The 17,764-nt window shown below is 35.4% G+C and overlaps 1 protein-coding gene across 5 annotated transcripts in view; it reads left to right on the forward strand.

The window, feature by feature from the left end:
* MAN1A2 (mannosidase alpha class 1A member 2) overlaps window positions 1–17,764 on the forward strand; it is a 144,749-nt gene that overhangs the window by 83,624 nt on the left and 43,361 nt on the right. For 3 of the 5 annotated variants that reach the window (XM_057720485.1, XM_057720522.1, XM_057720493.1), the window contains exons 7-9: window positions 1,932–2,055; window positions 2,266–2,322; window positions 14,617–14,710. In XM_057720485.1, coding sequence (XP_057576468.1) covers window positions 1,932–2,055; window positions 2,266–2,322; window positions 14,617–14,710 — 275 coding nt within the window. The remainder of the gene's footprint in view (window positions 1–1,931; window positions 2,056–2,265; window positions 2,323–14,616; window positions 14,711–17,764) is intronic. The other 2 variants (XM_057720502.1, XM_057720512.1) reach the window with 1 other exon arrangement.

Genomic DNA, 17,764 nt, shown 5'->3' on the forward strand with positions numbered 1-17,764 from the left:
GTAATCCATTTGCCATGCTGATGCCTAGGTAATCTTTCTAAATGGTATGCTTTATTCTTTATTATGTTACATTCCTTAAAATTCTCCATGATGTTCTATCATACTTAAAAAAAAATTAAATTTCACCTTAGCCTACAGAATTTCTGCACAGTCTGGATTTTACCTAGCTTTCTAACCTCATTCTGTGTCGTTCACTTCCCCTTCCTGAGTTCCAGCCACGCTAGCCACTTTTTTCCTCAGGGCCATTACGTTTGCTGTTTCCTGTACTGGGAATTCTCTTCTTCCAGATCTTTTCATCACTGGCTCCTTCTTATCATTCAGGTCTCAATTTAAGTTGTGTCATTTTAGAAACTCTTTGAACATTATACATGAAGTTTTCAAACTCATTTTCTATCACTAGTACTCAGTAGTCTGTCACTCTAATTTTCTTTATAACAATTATCACTATTTAAAATGATCTTATTTATTATGGGAACATGAATGTTATATGTTAGGTTCACTACTATATTTCCCAGATATAGTAGGCACTTAATATTTAAATGAATGACTGTCCTACGTAGTTACTGTATCCATATTTCTTCCTTGATTCTTATGTCTGGCTTCAAAAAAATATGTTACTGGTATTTGCCTATCATAATTTCAAAGATGATATAAAAAATAGCACCAAAAAATTAACAAACTATAAGCAAGGTAGTGATATATCCTGATATCTATTTTAATGTTTTCTTAACACAGATAAATAAAACATATCATATTGAATAGCCAGTATACAAGTAGATATAAAGGAGAAAATTTAACAACTACATGGTACTGGGGAGACAGAGGTTAGTGTTTAAAGCTGCCAAGGTGAAGGGCCCTTGGTAAACACCCCAGGCTTTCAGCTGAGATCCCAGAGGGCCACATCCTAGAAGGAGAGGTAAAAACAAATTGACTACCCTTAACAAAGCCTAAAACCAAGGTAATCTGCCTATATTCAACCTATGCTTCAGAGGAAAGTTAAGCTTCTGAGAAAGAAGATAACATCCAAAGAGTCTACACTTTTTCATTTATATGGTTTGGCTTCCAATAAAGATGTATAAGGCAGGCTAAAAAAAAAAAAAGTAAGAAGATATCCTAGACATATATCTGCACAAATGAAATGTACACAAGATTATTTACCATAAAAGTTTTCAGAATAGTAAAATATTAGAAATGTGCCAAAGGACCACTATAGAGGATAGATTAAATAAGTTATATCTATCATATAACATAGTAGTTTTCATACAGGCACTATCAGTATTTGAGGCAGGACAGTTCCTTATCTTGATACTGTCCTGTTACATCTTTGGCCCCAGCACGATAAATGTAAGTTGCACCTTCAAGGTTTGAGACAACTCAAAATGCTCTCACTCATTTTCATATGCCTCTGGGGTGAGACATTTCAATTGAAAATCACTAATGTCATGAAATTCTGTGCATCTGTTTAAAAAAAAAATGAGAAAGTTGTTTATGAACTGATATGGAAAGCCTACTGAGGTACATCTTAATAGTAAAATCCAATGTACAGAGCAGTAAGTATACTTTGCTATGTTTTTTTTAAGAAAGGAGGAAAATAAGAGTATATATATTTGGATTGCTTATATATGCATAGAAATTTCTGTATTTATTTATAAGAAGCTAATGAATGATTATATTTGGGGCCTGTAAGGGGAAGAGAGATGAGAATGGGGAGAAAAATATTTAATGTATACTTTTCTACATTGTTTTGATTTTTAGAACATGTGGATATTCTATTCAAAATAATTTTAAAATAATAAAATTTTAGATATAAGTAATCTATTGTGTTTGAGATAATAATTTCTGAGAGATTTATTTGAAATTTAAGTATTCATTAAAGAAATGTTTTGGTTTTTTTCCCAATCCTGTCTCCTTTTACCTTTTCTTTCATTCAGTGGAGTAGGGCGAAACTGGGGCTGGGCATCTGCAGGTAGCAGCATTCTTGCTGAATTTGGTACACTACATATGGAATTTGTCCACCTCAGCTACTTGACAGGAAACCCGATTTACTACAAAAAGGTTAGTTTTCTTGCCTTCTTTTCTTTGTTATAAAAGAATCCTGTAGGATTTATCCCAAAGATTTGATTAATGCTCAGAAAATGTTTGCCTTTTTAAAAATATATAAAGAAATGTCCCTTCTATTTAGAACACATTTAAAATTTTACTGTTATTTGAGAAGATGTAACTACTAATAGGTTTTTTAAAAATTCCATTACTATCTCTGTTTAGCATTGTGCTGAAGTTCCTAGTCGGCATGGCAAGATAAGAAACAAAATGAACAAAAAGGTAAAGAATTGAAAAGGAAGAAAGAAAACAGTAACTATTCACAGATTAGATGATTATGTAAAATATTAAGACAATCTACATATAGATTATTAGAAATGAGCTTAATTTATATTTTGAATAAAAGATCAATGTAAATATTAAAAATCAGTAGAATTTCTCTGTACCAGCTACAGCAGGCAAGAAAGTATCATTTATAAAAACATATCTTATGTGGTGGGATAAGGGTATGTTTCCCACAAATAAAGATAACAAAAGATAAACAAAGTTCAAAACTACTAAGTGACATTGAAGAGGACCTAAATAAATGGAGAGATGTATTATGTTCATGTATAGGAAAACAATATCATAAAAATTTCAGTCATCTCCAGGTTTATTTATAGCATCACTTCAATGCCAATCAATACCCCAATGCCATTTTTTAAAAAAAAATGGAACTTGACTAGAGACGTCTAGAATTTAAATAGAAGAGAAACATTCAGAATATTCCTGAAGAAAAACATCTTGGGAGGGTTTGCATTACCCAGTCATCAACACTAACAGTGTAGTGTTGGTGTATAGAGACAAGTAAGGCTGATGAACGGAATAAATAGCCCTTAAACAGACCCACATGTATGTGGAAGTGTTGTAACAATGGTAGCAATTGTAGATTATCATAATTCTAGGAGCACTAAAGGCTTAAATTTAAAAGACAGAATCTAATAAAGTTGAAAATACATAAGTACTCCATAACCTAGCAGTTCCGTTCTTTGATATGTACATTTACATCATATACATAAAAATATTGTTTCTATTAGCAATTTATAGGAGAAGATTGAATACATTAGTTAAAATAAATTATGATTGCATTCATCAATCAAGAGTATAATACAGTTTTTATACAGTTTAAAAGAAGCAGAGCTGAACAAAATACCATTTAGGGATTCACAAGTGATGTTAATAGAATCAAGATCATGACGAACATAAAATTCAAGGTGTGACCATATCCAGGACAAAAGCGGTGCTATGTGAATGGGTAGCAGTAAACAGAACAGCAAAGGTTACGCAGTGTTGTATTTCTTAAATTCAGGTATGAGTAGAATCTAAATATATTCCTTTCCACGTATGAAATATTTCATCAATTGAGAAGTATTTTCAGGTAAAGATAGCAAAATGGAGCTAGATTACAGAATTCTCCCTTTCCTGAGTAAATGCACAATAACAATGAAAATAATAAAGATCAGCAAAAATTCATCAACAATGAAAATAGTAAAGATCAGCAAAAATGAAGGAAAAGCTGCAGCCTCACGTCGTAAACATGCGATAACCAAAAAAAAAAGATTTCTGCTAGCTATGATACTTAAGTCTGTTTCCCACCCTATCCTGAATCCTTACTGGGCAGAGAAAGAAAGTCAACAAGTTCCTGGTATTCCCTGTTAATCTTACTAGGATGTCTAGTATACAACTGTCCATAGCTCTAGAGATGTTCTCACCTTCCATCCTTATGAGCATATAGGATTCAGGAAATGAGCTAGTATACTAGTACTCCAAATCTCAGACTGTATCCAAAAGGGGGGAATATCCCCACACACATATAGTAGGAAAGAATTTGGGGACAATTCATCTATACTCTTTCAAACCAGAGTTCAGGTCAGAGCTGACCCAGTTAAATGTGAGCAAGATGAAAGAGAAAGCATGACAATTATGCAGACATACTGCAGGAAACAAAAGCGGGGCAGTAAATAGCATGTAAAAGACTGATTAAGAACCCAGTTTGAAATTTTAAAAGTCTCTGTGAGCAATTCATACTATAATAGAGACTGAATTCAGTAAAATTAGAACTCGAAACCAAAATAAAACAGTAAAATACAAGAAGGCTGTAGAGCTAAAGAAACAAGTTGAGATCTTACATAATCTATTTCTGCAAAATAAATAAAAATAACAACTTACTGCATGTAGTTGAAAACTGAATTACTGACATGGAATAAAAGCAAGAGATGATCATAGTGAAAATAGGGGAAAACATAAAGAGATTAAAAAGGTGATAAATTTGTAAAACAGAGATAATCTAACATATGGTATTTCTTAAGTGGATGACCTAACCCATAGAAATCACCTAAAAGCAACAAAAAGGAGAAACAGAACTATGAACTCCATTTTTAACAAAATTAAGAGATACTTGATACTTAATATAACAAAATAAGAAAGGTTGGCATAAGCAATCAAGGTCAGAGAGAGGTTTGGATAACTGAGGAGAGGATATTGGTGTCTACGGATTTCAAAAATAAAAAGCTTATAGAGCAGTTCTCTAAATTAAGTGGTACATCTTGAGGTACAGAACTAAATCCTCATTAGCAACAGTGAGAACAGGATCACAGACTGATGGTGGATGCTTCTTTGGACCCCACTAAATACGTGTCGAGAAGCTAGAAAAACAGAAATCAGTTATGAATCTCCTTGACAAGCTATATTTGTACCTGTACACTTTGGTGAGGGAAGAGAATGAATGACAGATTCTCTGTTATGAGTCGTGCTGCATTGCTAGTTTCAGTTGCCTGAGGAGAAGCAAAGGCTTAAAAAAGCATATTCACATCTGGACTCTACTTATCCTTTTATGTCAAAACTCATGTGAATTGCTGGTTCAAGAAAAATAGTAATGAGTAAGCCATCAAAAAAAGAATATGTATAAAATTTACACAAAAATATTACCAGAAAAAAAAAGAGGGAAGAAATATGAAAAATAAATGATGGCCAAAAAATACTTATCAGAAAATAGCAATTGAAGACCTGGACCAAACATCACCATGAGAGAGAAGATAATGAAGCTCTCATCTCTGTGAAACAAGAAGATAAGGTGTGATATCAGTAATAAATTGTATGAAAAAATTAAGGTATTGCCAAAATGAAGGGCAAAATGAAAGTAAAAAGAAAGCATTCAAAATGCAAATCAAAACCACAGTGAAGTATCACCTCACACCATTCAGAATGGCTATCATCAAAAAATTTAGAAACAGTAAATGCTGGAGAGGGTGTGGAGAAAAGGGAACCCTCTGGCACTGTTGGTAGGAAGGTAAATTGATACAGCCACTATGGAGAACAGTATGGAGGTTCCTTAAAAAACTAAAAATAGAAATACTATATGACCCAGCAATCCTACTCCTGGGCATATACCCAGAGAAAACCATAATTCAAAAAGATACATGTACCACAATGTTCACTGAAGCATTATTTACAATAGCCAGGACATGGAAGCAACCTAAATGTCTATTGACAGATGAATGGATAAAGAAGATGTAGCACATACATAAATGGAATATTACTCAGCCATAAAAAGGAACAAAATTAAGTTATTTGTAGTGAGGTGGATGGACCTAGAGTCTGTCATACAGAGTGAAGTGAATCAGAAAGAGAAAAACAAATACCGTATGCTAACACATATATATGGAATCTAGAAAAATGGTACTGATGAACCTAGTGGCAGGGCAGGAATAAAGATGTGAAGTAGAGAACGGACTTGAGGACACAGGGATGGGGAGGGGAAGCTAAGACATAGTGAGAGAGTAACATAGATACATATACACTACCAAATGTAAAATAAATAGCTAGTAGGAAGCTGCTACAGAGCACAGGGAGATCAGCTAGATGCTTTGTGAAGACCTAAAGGGGTAGGATAGGGAGGGTGGGAGGAAGGCTCAAGAGGGAGGGGATATAGAGATATACGTATATATATATATAGCTGATTCACTTTGTTGTACAGCAGAAACTAACACAGTACTGTAAAACATTATACTCCAATAAAGATGAGAAAATTAAAAAAAAAAAACAAAAAACCCCCAAAATATAGTAAGAGACTTAGAAGACAAAATTGAGACAAGCTAGTAAATGTATGGAAATGAAAAGATAGATAAAAAGATTTAGAGAGACCAGATTCAAGATATCAGAGTAGAAGGACATGTGCTCATTCCCTCTTGTAAGAGCACTGGAAACACAATTAACTGTTGAACAGTTATCAACAAGAAGTACTGGAACTCACCAAAAATGACACCCCACATCTAGAGACAAAGGAGAAGCTGCAGTCAGATGGTAGGAGGGGTACAATTGCTATAAAATCAAATCCCATAACTGCTGGGTGGGCAACTCACAAACTGGAGAACAGTTATACCATAGAAGTCCACCCACTGGAGTGAGGATTCTGAGCCCCATGTCAGGCTTCCCAACCTGGCGGTCTGGCAATGGGAGGAGGAATCCCCAGAGAATCAGACTTTGAAAGCCAGTGGGATTTGATAGTAGGACCTGCACAAGACTGGGGGAAACAGAGACTCCACTCTTGGAGGGCGCACAAAAAGTAGTGTGCACACCAGAACCCCGGGGGAAGGAGCAGTGACCCCATAGGAGACTGAACCAGACCTACCTGCTGGTGTTGGAGTGTTGCCTGCAGAGGTGGGGGGCAGCTGTGGCTCACCACCAGGAAGGGAATGCTGGCAGCAGGCGTTCTGGGAAGTGCTCATTGGCGTGAGCCCTCCTGGAGTCTGCCATTAGCCCCACCAAAGAACCTGTAAGCTCCAGTGCTGGGTCACCTGAGGCCAAGCAACCAACAGGGTGGGAACCGAGCCCCACCCATTGGCGGACAAGCAAATTAAAGTTTTACTGAGCTTCACCCACCAAAGCAACACTCAGCCCTACCCACCACCAGTCCCTCCCATCAGGAAGTGCACACATTCCTCTTAGATAGCCTCATCCACCAGAGGGCAGACAGCAATATCAAGAAAAACTATACTTCTGCAGCTTGTGGAACGAAAACCACAGCCACAGAAAGATAGAAAAAATGGAAAAGCAGAGGACTTTGTATCAGATGAAGAAACAAAATAAAACCCCATAAAAACAACTAAATGAAGTGGAGATAGGCAACCTTCCAGAAATAAAATTCAGAATAATGATAGTGAAGATGATCCAGGACTTTGAAAAAAAGACTGGATGCAGAGATCAAAAAGATGCAAGAAAAGTTTAATAAAGACTTAGAAGAATTAAAGAACAAACAAAGAGATAAGCAATACAATAACTGAAATGAAAAATACACTAGATGGAACCAATAGCAGAATAACTTAGGCAGAAGAACAGATAAGTGACCTGGAAGACACAATGGTGAAAATCACTGATGCAGAAAAGAATAAAGAAAAAAGAATGAAAAAGAATGAAGACAGCCTAAGAGACCTCTGGGGCAACATTAAATGTACCAACATTCGTATTATAGGGGTCTCAGAAGGAGAAGAGGGAGAGAAAAGACCCAAAAAACATTCGAAGAGATTATAGTCGAAAACTTCCCTAACAGGGGAAAGGAAATAGGCACCGAAGTCCAGGAAGCACAGAGGGTCCTGGGTAGGATAAACCCAAGGAAAAACACACCAAGACACATAGTAGTCAAACTGACAAAAATTAAAGACAAAGAAAAGTTATTAAAAGCAACAAGGGAAAAATGACAAATACAAGGGGACTCCCATAAGGTTAGCAGCTGATTTCTCAGCAGAAACTCTGCAAGCCAGAAGGGAGGGGCACAATATAACTAAAGTGATGAAAGGGAAGAACCTACAACCAAGAATACTCTACCCAGCAAGGATCTCATTCAGATTTGATGGATAAATCAAAAGATTTACAGACAAGCAAAAGCTAAGAGAATTCAACACCACCAAACCAGGCCTACAGCAAATGCTAAAGGATCTCCTCTAAGTGGGAAACACAAGAGAAGAAAAGGACCTACAAAAACAAACCCAAGACAATTAAGAAAATGGTAATGGGAACATACATATTGATAATTACCTTAAATGTAAATGGGCTAAATGCTCCAACCAAAAGACACAGACTGGCTGAATGGATACAAAAACAAGACCCATATATATGCTGTCTACAAGAGACCCACTTCAGACCTAGGGACACATACAGACTGAAAGTGAAGGGTTGGAAAAAGATATTCCATGCAGATGGAAATCAAAAGAAAGCTGGAGTAGCGATACTCATATCAGATAAAATAGAGTTTAAAATAAAAAATGCTGCAAGAGACAAGAGAGGACACTACGTAATGATCACGGGATCAACCCAAGAAGAGGAGATAACAATTATAAGTATATATGCGCCCAATATAGGAGCACCTCAATACATAAGGCAAATGCTAACAACTATGAAAGAGGAAGTTGACAGTGACACAATAATAGTGGGGGACTTTAACACCCCACTTGCACCAATGGACAGATCATCCAGACAGAAAATTAATAAGGAAACACAAACTTTAAATGACACAATAAACCAGCTAGATTTAATAGATATCTATAGGACATTACATTCAAAACAGCAGATTACACATTCTTCTCAAGTGCACATGGAACATTCTCCAGGATAGATTACATTTTCGGTCACAAATCAAGCCTCGGTATATTTAAGAAAATTGAAATTGTATCAAGCTCTTTTCTGATCACAAGGCTATGAGATTAGAAATCAATTACAGGAAAAAAAAACTGTAAAAAACACAAACACATGGAGGCTAAACAATACTAAATAACCAAGAGATCACTGAAGAAATCAAAGAGGAAATAAAAAAAATACCTAGAGACAAATGACAATGAAAACACAATAATCCAAAGCCTATGGGATGCAGCAAAAGCAGTTCTAAGAGGGAAGTTTATAGCAATACAATCCTACTCAAGAAAGAAGAAAAATCCCAAATAAACAATTTAATCTTACACCCAAAGAAACTAGAGAAAAAAGAGCAAACAAAACCCAAAATTAGTAGGAGAGAAATCATAAAGATCAGAGTAGAAATAAATGAAATAGAGACAAAGAAAGCAATAGCAAAAATCAAAACTAAAAGCTTGTTCTTTGGGAAAAACAAAATTGATAAACCTTTAGCAAGACTCATCAAGAAAAAGAGGGAGAGGACTCAAATCAATAAAATTAGAAATGAAACAAGTTACAATGGACACCACAGAAATAAAAAGCATCATAAGAGACTACTACAAGCAACTATATGTCAATAAAATGGACAACCTGGAAGAAACAGACAAATTCTTAGAAAGGTATAACCTTCCAAGACTGAATCAGGAAGAAATAAAAAATATGAACAGACCAATCACAAGTGATGAAATTGAAACTGTGATTAAAAATCTTCCAGTAAACAAAAGTGCAGGACCAGACGGCTTCACAGGTGAATTCTATCAAACATTTAAAGAAGAGCTAACACCCATCCTTCTCAAACTCTTCCAAAAAATTGCAGAGGAAGGAACACTCCCAAACTCATTCTACAAGGCCACCGTCACCCTGATACCAAAACCAGACAAAGATACGACAAAAAAAGAAAATTACAGCCCAGTATTACTGATGAATTTAGATGTAAAAATCCTCAACAAACTACTAGCAAATAGAAGCCAACAACACATTAAAAGGATCATACACCATGATCAAGTGGGATTTATCCCTGGAATGCAAGGATTGTTCAATATACACAAATGAATCAGTGTGATACGCCATATTAATAAATTGAATAAACACCACATGATCATCTCAATAGATGCAGAAAAAGCTTTTGACAAAATTCAACACCCATTTATGATAAAAACTCTCCAGAAAGTGGGCATAGAGGGAACCTAGCTCAACATAATAAAGATCATATATGACAAACCCACAGCAAACATTCTCAGTGGTGAAAAACTGAAAGTATTCTCTCTAAGATCAGGAACAAGACAAGGATGCCCACTCTCACCACTACTATTCAGCATAGTTTTGGAAGTCCTTGCCACAACAGTCAGAGAAGGAAAAGAAATCAAAGGAATCCAAATTGGAAAAGAAGTAAAACTGTCACTGTTTGCAGATGACATGATACTGTACATAGGTAATCCTAAAGATGTCACCAGAAAACTACTTGAGCTAATCAATGAATTTGGTAAAGTTGCAGGATACAAAATTAGCACAGAAATCTCTTGCATTCCTATACACTAACAATGAAAGATCATAAAGAGAAATTAAGGAAACAATCCCATTCACCGTTGCAGCAAAAAGAATAAAATACCTAGGAATAAACCTAACTAAGGAGGTAAACGGCCTGTACTCAGAAAACTATAAGAGACTGATGAAAGAAATCAAAGATGACACAAACAGATAGATATACCATGTTCTTGGATTGGGAGAATCAATATCATGAAAATGACTATACTACCCAAAGCAATCTACAGATTCAGTGCAATCCCTATCAAATTACGAATGATATTTTTTACAGAACTACAACAAAAAGTCCTAAAAGACCTTGAATAGCCAAAGCAATCCTGAGGAAGAGAAACGGAGCTGGAGGAACCAGACTCCCTGACTTCAGACTATGCTAGACAGCTACAGTAATCAAGACAAGATGGTACTGGCACAAAAACAAAAATATAGATCAATGGCACATGATAGAAAGCCCAGAGATAAACTGTGGTTAACTAATCTATGACAAAGGAGGTGAGGATGTACAATGGAGAAAAGGCAGCCTCTTCAGTAAGTGGTCCTGGGAAGACTGGACAGCTACATGTAAAAGAATGAAATTAGAACACTTCCTAACACCATACACAAGAATAAACTCAAAGTGGATTAAAGACTTAAATGTAAGGCCAGACACTATAAAACTCCTAGAGGAAAACATAGGCAGAACACTCTTTGAGATAAATCACAGCAAGATCTTTTTTGACCCACCTCCTAGAGTAATGGAAATAAGAACAAAAATAAATAAGTGGGAGCTAATGAAACTTCAAAGCTTCTGCACAGCAAAGGAAAACTATAAGCAAGACGAAAAGACAACCCTCAGAATGGGAGAAAATATTTGCAAATGAATCAACAGACAAAGGATTAATCTCCAAAATATATAAACAGTTCATGTAGCTGAATATTAAAAAAAACAAACAACCCAATCAAAAAATGGGCAGAAGACCTGAATAGGCATTTCTCTAAAGAAGACATACAGATGGCCAAGAGGCACATGAAAAGCTGCTCAACATCACTAATTATTAGAGAAATGCAAATCAAAACGACAATGAGGTATCACCTCACGCTGGTTAAAATGGGCATCATCAGAAAATCTACAAACAGTAAATGCTGGAGAGTCTGGCGAAGCAGGAACCCTCTTGCACTTTTGGTGGGAATGTAAATTAAAACAGCCACATGCCTGATGGTCTATGGTTCACTTTAACCAGAAGGTTTGCATTTGCTGTTTTTCTTTCCGTACCAGAGCAATTGTGTGTTATCCCTTGCCTTTTATGCCTGTTGAGCATTACTCTGCTTTCGACAGGTAGTTTTGGGTCAGTTACATTCAGTTTCAATCTTATATTCCAAGTTGATAGCTCCACCATATTTCACATTTCAAAATTTAACTCAAAAGGTGCTATAGCTTAAAATCTGCCTTGATAAATATATTTACACTGGACCTAGGCAAACCACTGAAGAGCAAGTGTTTTCTTCCTTTTTACCATACACATATATGCTTTGATCACTACTGCTTGAACCCTCCTGTTGGTCTAATTCCGATCATTTCTGCAGATTGTTGCTGAGGATGTCACACAGAAGATGGGGTCACCTTTCTAATGAAAGTTTTCTAATGGTTTTCCTTCCTCTAGAAGGCCAACACAAACAAATGAGTGTGATGTGACTTGCATTTAGGTGCACTCTGCATAGGCTTCCCAGTAGTATTGCTGAACACCTTTCCCTATTTTCCATTTATACACATCTAAGCATCTCATCGGGGAAGACTGCAACGCTTTCAAAAATATAAAGTCTTGTGTTGTTTTGTTTAAGTTTGACATTCAACATAGGAATACTTTTGAAGAATTTCTAAAATAAATTTTATATCATAATTTAAAACTTATAGCCAAGGATCCTCAAAACTTAAAACACAAGTTAAGTTTCATCTTAGGATGGTGCTTGATACATCAAAGAGAAATAGTCCAGTAACAGGGAAGAAATGTCTTATGAAAATTGTGATTCAGTTTTTTTGGATATTAGGAAAAGATGGTATCAAACTTATAAAAATAGATCTGATCATCATAGGAGAGAAATGTTCATTATATAGCATAGGATGTCATTACTTGAATGTTCTCAGGGAAGCATGTCAGAAAGCCTAGGTTCTAGTCCTGGCTCCATCACTAACTGTGTGACCTTACTTCACCCATGAGCCTTGTTTTCCTCATTAGTAATAGGAAAGTAACACCAACCCTGCCTACCTCACAGGGATGTTGTGAGGGTTTGACTGGTATATGTGAAAGTTCTTTCAGAATTGTAAAAATGCTATATAACTCTAAGGAATTGTTAATGTATTTGTTCCAAGATTATTAATAAAACATTGAACTTAAAAAAAAAATACAGCCACTATGGAGAACAGCGTGGAGGTTCCTTGAAAAACTAAAAGTAGAGTTACCATATGACCCAGCAATCCCACTACTGGGCATATACCCAGAGAAAACCATAATTAAAAAAAACACATGCACCCCAATGTTCATTACAGCACTGCTTATGATAGCCAGGTCATGGAAGCAATCTAAATGTCCATCAACAGATGAATGGATAAAGAAGATGTGGTACATATATGCAGTGGAATATTACACAGCTGTAAAATGGACGAGATTGGGACATTTGTAGTGACATGGATGGAACTAGAGACTGTCATACAGAGCGAAGTAAGTCAGGAAGAGAAAAACAAATATCGTATAGTAACGCATATATGTGGAATATAGAAAAAAAGTACAGATCATCCAGTTTGCAAGGCAGAAGTAGAGACACGGATGTAGAGAACAAACATATGGACACCAAGGGGGGAAGCAGGGGGAGGGGAGGGGTTGGTGTGGGATGAATTGGGAGATTGGGATTGCCATATATACATTACTAATAAGAAAAAAGTATATCAAATTGTACACTTTAAAAGCTATTGCATAACACAGGGAGAGTAACTCGATGATTGATGATGACTTAGAGGGGTGGGATAGGGAGGGTGGGAAGGAGTCATAAAAGGGAGGGGATATGAGGATATATGCATAAATACAACTGATTCACTTTGTTGTACAGCAGAAAGTGGCACAACAGTGTAAAGCAATTATACTCCAATAAAGAGCTTAAAAAACAAAATTAAATATATGCAGTTTATTTTATGTCAATTATCTCAGTAAATGTTCTTAAAAAAAAGATTTAGAAAGGAAATAATAGATGTAGAAGAGAAGCAGAGGATCAATGAATGCATAATTTTCAGAATACAAAAGAATGCTAATCTTTTCATCTTTCATAACAACATCATCCTGAACTGACTAAACTGGGTTCATGAAATTATTCAGATTGAGATTGTTGTACATAGAGTTGGTCTCAAACATGAAAGAACACAGGTAGTTAGCATGCCTGAGCCCATTCCTAAAAGTGCATGATAACAGAATCCAGCTGAATGAAAGATGATTAGAAACTTTGTGTTAAAAGGATTAGTGCTATGCTCAGGTCCAAAAAACCACTGAAGTATATGTAAGGTCCTGTGAAAAAGGAAATGTTTCCCCAAGTCATTTATACCAACTAGGTTATCCTTCAGACGTGAAGGTAACATTCTCAAATAAGAATACAGGAAATAGAACACCTTTGTGTTTTGTTTTTTGTTTTGTTTTGTTTTGTTTTAGGCACTTAAGAAATCCATCATCCAATCTAGAGATGAATCAAAACAAAATCCCTGGGAAAGTCTCCAGTTTCTTAATATTTAATATATTTCATGATTTTCTCCCCTCCCTTAACTTCAGGGATATCTTTTAGGAATTGAAAGTTTAGAAATTTTAGTAATTTAGGGATATCTATTATGGGATCAATATTTAAAGCTCAGCAATTTAGTTTCACTTTATTTACTTTTTCACCTATTAACTTCAGAGTGGTTTCATACTTTTTATTACAAATGTCCTATTATGATCCTATCTGTGAAATTATTTCTGTTTTTATGTTTAGTTATGTGCACATTGACTATGTCTGGAATGATGTTTATCACTGATATTTCTGATGGCTATTTCTGGATAGTAGAATGTTGGAATTTAAATTGATTTCTCTCTCTGCTTTTTTTCTTTGTATATTTATTGTTTCTTGACTTAAATTATGCTCATATTTCATCTTATGAAAATAATGAGTCACTTACAAAATAGAAGCCTTTCCTTACCGTCTCACTCTCACACACACACAAAGTGGGGGGTGTAGGTGGGGTGCAGGTTCTGAGTGAGGAGAAAAAGAAAGCTCAGATTAATGTAAAACCTTAATGATTTTTTTCATTAATTGAATACTTAATTTTATTTTGCTTAGGTCATGCACATTCGGAAACTACTTCAGAAAATGGATCGTCCAAATGGTCTTTATCCAAATTATTTGAACCCAAGGACGGGTCGCTGGGGTCAGTGTAAGTATTTCGATTACAACTGATGCTTTGTTGAAAGATTGAAACTTGTGCTTGATGTAGTGATAAATACACTAAATGTAGCATGAGAAACCTCAGTTAGTATATAACCCCGTGATCTGCTAGTGCTGTTACCTTTGGCAAACTTCTAATCTCTTGTAACTTTAGGTTTTCTACTTGTAAAATGTAAACATTAATAACCTGTCTCACAGGAGTATTTTATTTCATGTGTGTGTGAGTACTTTGCTCAAATATAGTGTAGCATTTGTGAAGGGTTGTACTTTTAAGCCTTTATTTGTAAACTATATCTTCATGTAAAGAAGAGCATTGCTTGAAATAAGTATTTAGTAAAGTAGTTGAGCATGTTAAATGACTAGAAAATGGGGTAATTGCTCTTGGACAGTCCATGTCTGGTCATTCGTTTTATTTTTTTTTATTTTATTTTTTTAAGCTCTTTATTGGAATATAATTGCTTTACACTCTTGTACCAGCTTATGAGGTACACCAAAGTGAACCAGCTGTATTTATACACACATCCCCATATACCTTCCCTCCCGCGACTCCCCCCCACCCTCCCCGTCCTGGCCCTCTAAGGCATCACCCATCATTGAGTTGATCTCCCTTTGTTATACAGCAACTTCCCACCAGCTATCCATTTTACAGTTGATAGTATATATATGTCTATGCTATTCTCTCACCTCGTCCCAGCTTCCCCTTCGCCCCCCACACCCCCAACCCCGTGTCCTCCAGTCCATTCTCTGCATCCCTATTCTTGTCCTGTCACCGGGTTCATCAGTACCATTTTTTTTTTTTTTAAGATTCCGTATATATGAGTTAGCATACAATATTTGTTTTTCTCTTTCTGGCTTACTTCACTTTGTATGACAGACTCTAGGTCTATCCACCTCATTACATATAGCTCCATTTCATTCCTTTTTATAGCTGAGTAATATTCCATTGTATTCGTCATTCATTTTAAAAGAAGGTCTCAGTGTCTGTTATTTACCAGGCTCTTGGATGAGACTGGAGATAGGGAAAGAATATATAGGACTTGATCTGAGTTCCGGCAGCTCTCAAGCTAGCAGGAAGGGTAGGCAGACACACTTAGAAGTAGTTGATATATAATGTGATAGATATTATATTGATAGTAGAGGAATGTACCAATTGTTAGGTGAGACTGTGGTGGAAGTGATTTCCTATGTCTCAGGAGACAGTGTTTTGTTTGGGGAGGAAGTGATTTTCTTATTAGAGTTTTAGAATGGATCTTTGAAGGAATTTATTTTTAAAAAACAATAAATGATAAATGTTTTCTGTTATTTCATGAAAAAAAGAACACAAATGGACAATATACAGATGCTCATATTTAATCCTAAAAGTGGTGCTAACGAAGATAATGACACATGGAGACAGTGTAGTGTAACAATACACTCTTTCTGTGTAGACTACCGTCTTTAGTATGTTTGTAGCATCGCCATAGACTGGTCATCAGAGACCTTTGTCCCTCTGTCTTCCCACTTCACCATGTCCCTAATCAAATCAATGAAGCTTTTAAAAGACACTGTTCTTTATCTATTAAATTGATAAAGGAAATAGACACATACCTGTATCTAGTGCTTCAAAAAATATAAAAATTTGTATGACCTTTGAACTAGTGACTCATTTCTAGGCATTTATTCCAAAGAAATTTTCAGATACACACACACACACACACGTATACATATAGAGGTAATTTACAGTAACTTTGGAGTTATTTATAATATGGATAATTTGGAAACATTCTAAAGCACTCCTGTCCAGTGGAACTTTCTATGATGATAAAAGTGTTCTGTTTCTGTCCTATCTAATATAGTAGTCACTAGCATGTGGTTACTGAGCACTGGAAATGTTGTTCGTATGGTTGTGGAACTCCATTTTAAATCTTATTTACTTTTAATTAATTTAAATTTAATTAGCTATTTATGACTAGAGCCTACCACATTGGACAGTGCAGTTTTTAAACATCCTATGAAAGAGATTGGTTTAAATTATAGTCCCTCCAGGTGTGGTATACAATATAGCTGTTAAAAGTTATGTTATAGAATACTTGACATAGATAAATATGAAACATCTAGAAAGATATTTAGAAAAAGAGAGAAAACAAACATCACAAAGATAAAAACCAAAGTGTTATCTGTGGATTTTTTCTGGATGTTTGTTTTTGTTTTGTTCTTTTGTTTACCTCTATTAATCTAAATTTGATAATGGACATCTATTACTTTTGAAGTAAGATTAAAAACATTTTCAAATAAGAAGACTCTGTCTTCCACACCAAAATCTTAGAATACTGAAAAAAAGTAAATAACTGTTTTAGAATTGCCAGCCTTGGAAATGACCAACAGTATCTCATTGATGTCATCTTAATTATTAAAATTGTAACTCTTTCTCTTCATCAAATGGTGTTGTGAAACCTAGATAGCCACATGAAAAAGAATGAAGTTGGGCCCTTACCTTATATCAGATACAAAAATTAACTCACAATGCATTGAAGACCCTAAATTTAAGGATCAAAACTGTAAAACTCTTAGAAGAGGGACAAATCTTCATGACCTTGGATTTGGGAGTGATTTCTTCAAAAGCACAGGCAACAATAGAAAAAGCAGATAAATTGGATTGCATTAAAATTAGAAGCTTTTGTGCATCAGAGGATATTGTCATGAGATTGAAAGACAACCCACAAAATGAGAGTTTATTTGCAAATAAATGAGAGTTAATATTTGCAAATCATATATCTGATAAGGGCTTAATATCCAGACTATATAAAGCACTTCTAAAACTCAACAGCAAAGAAACAAACACTCAATTAAAAAATGGGTAAAGGACTTGAATATTTCTCCAAAGAAAATATTCAAATGGAAAATAAACACAAAGAACAAAATGCTCAACATCATTAGTCATTAGGGAAATGCAAATCAAAAGCATAATGAGATGTCACTTTACCCCTAGGATGACTGTAATCAAAAGGACAGATTATGAGTATTGATGAGGATGTGAAGAAATTGGAACCCTCTCATACTACTG

The sequence above is a fragment of the Hippopotamus amphibius genome, chromosome 1 (genome assembly GCF_030028045.1).
Source record: "Hippopotamus amphibius kiboko isolate mHipAmp2 chromosome 1, mHipAmp2.hap2, whole genome shotgun sequence".
In the NCBI taxonomy this organism is placed as follows: domain Eukaryota; kingdom Metazoa; phylum Chordata; class Mammalia; order Artiodactyla; family Hippopotamidae; genus Hippopotamus; species Hippopotamus amphibius.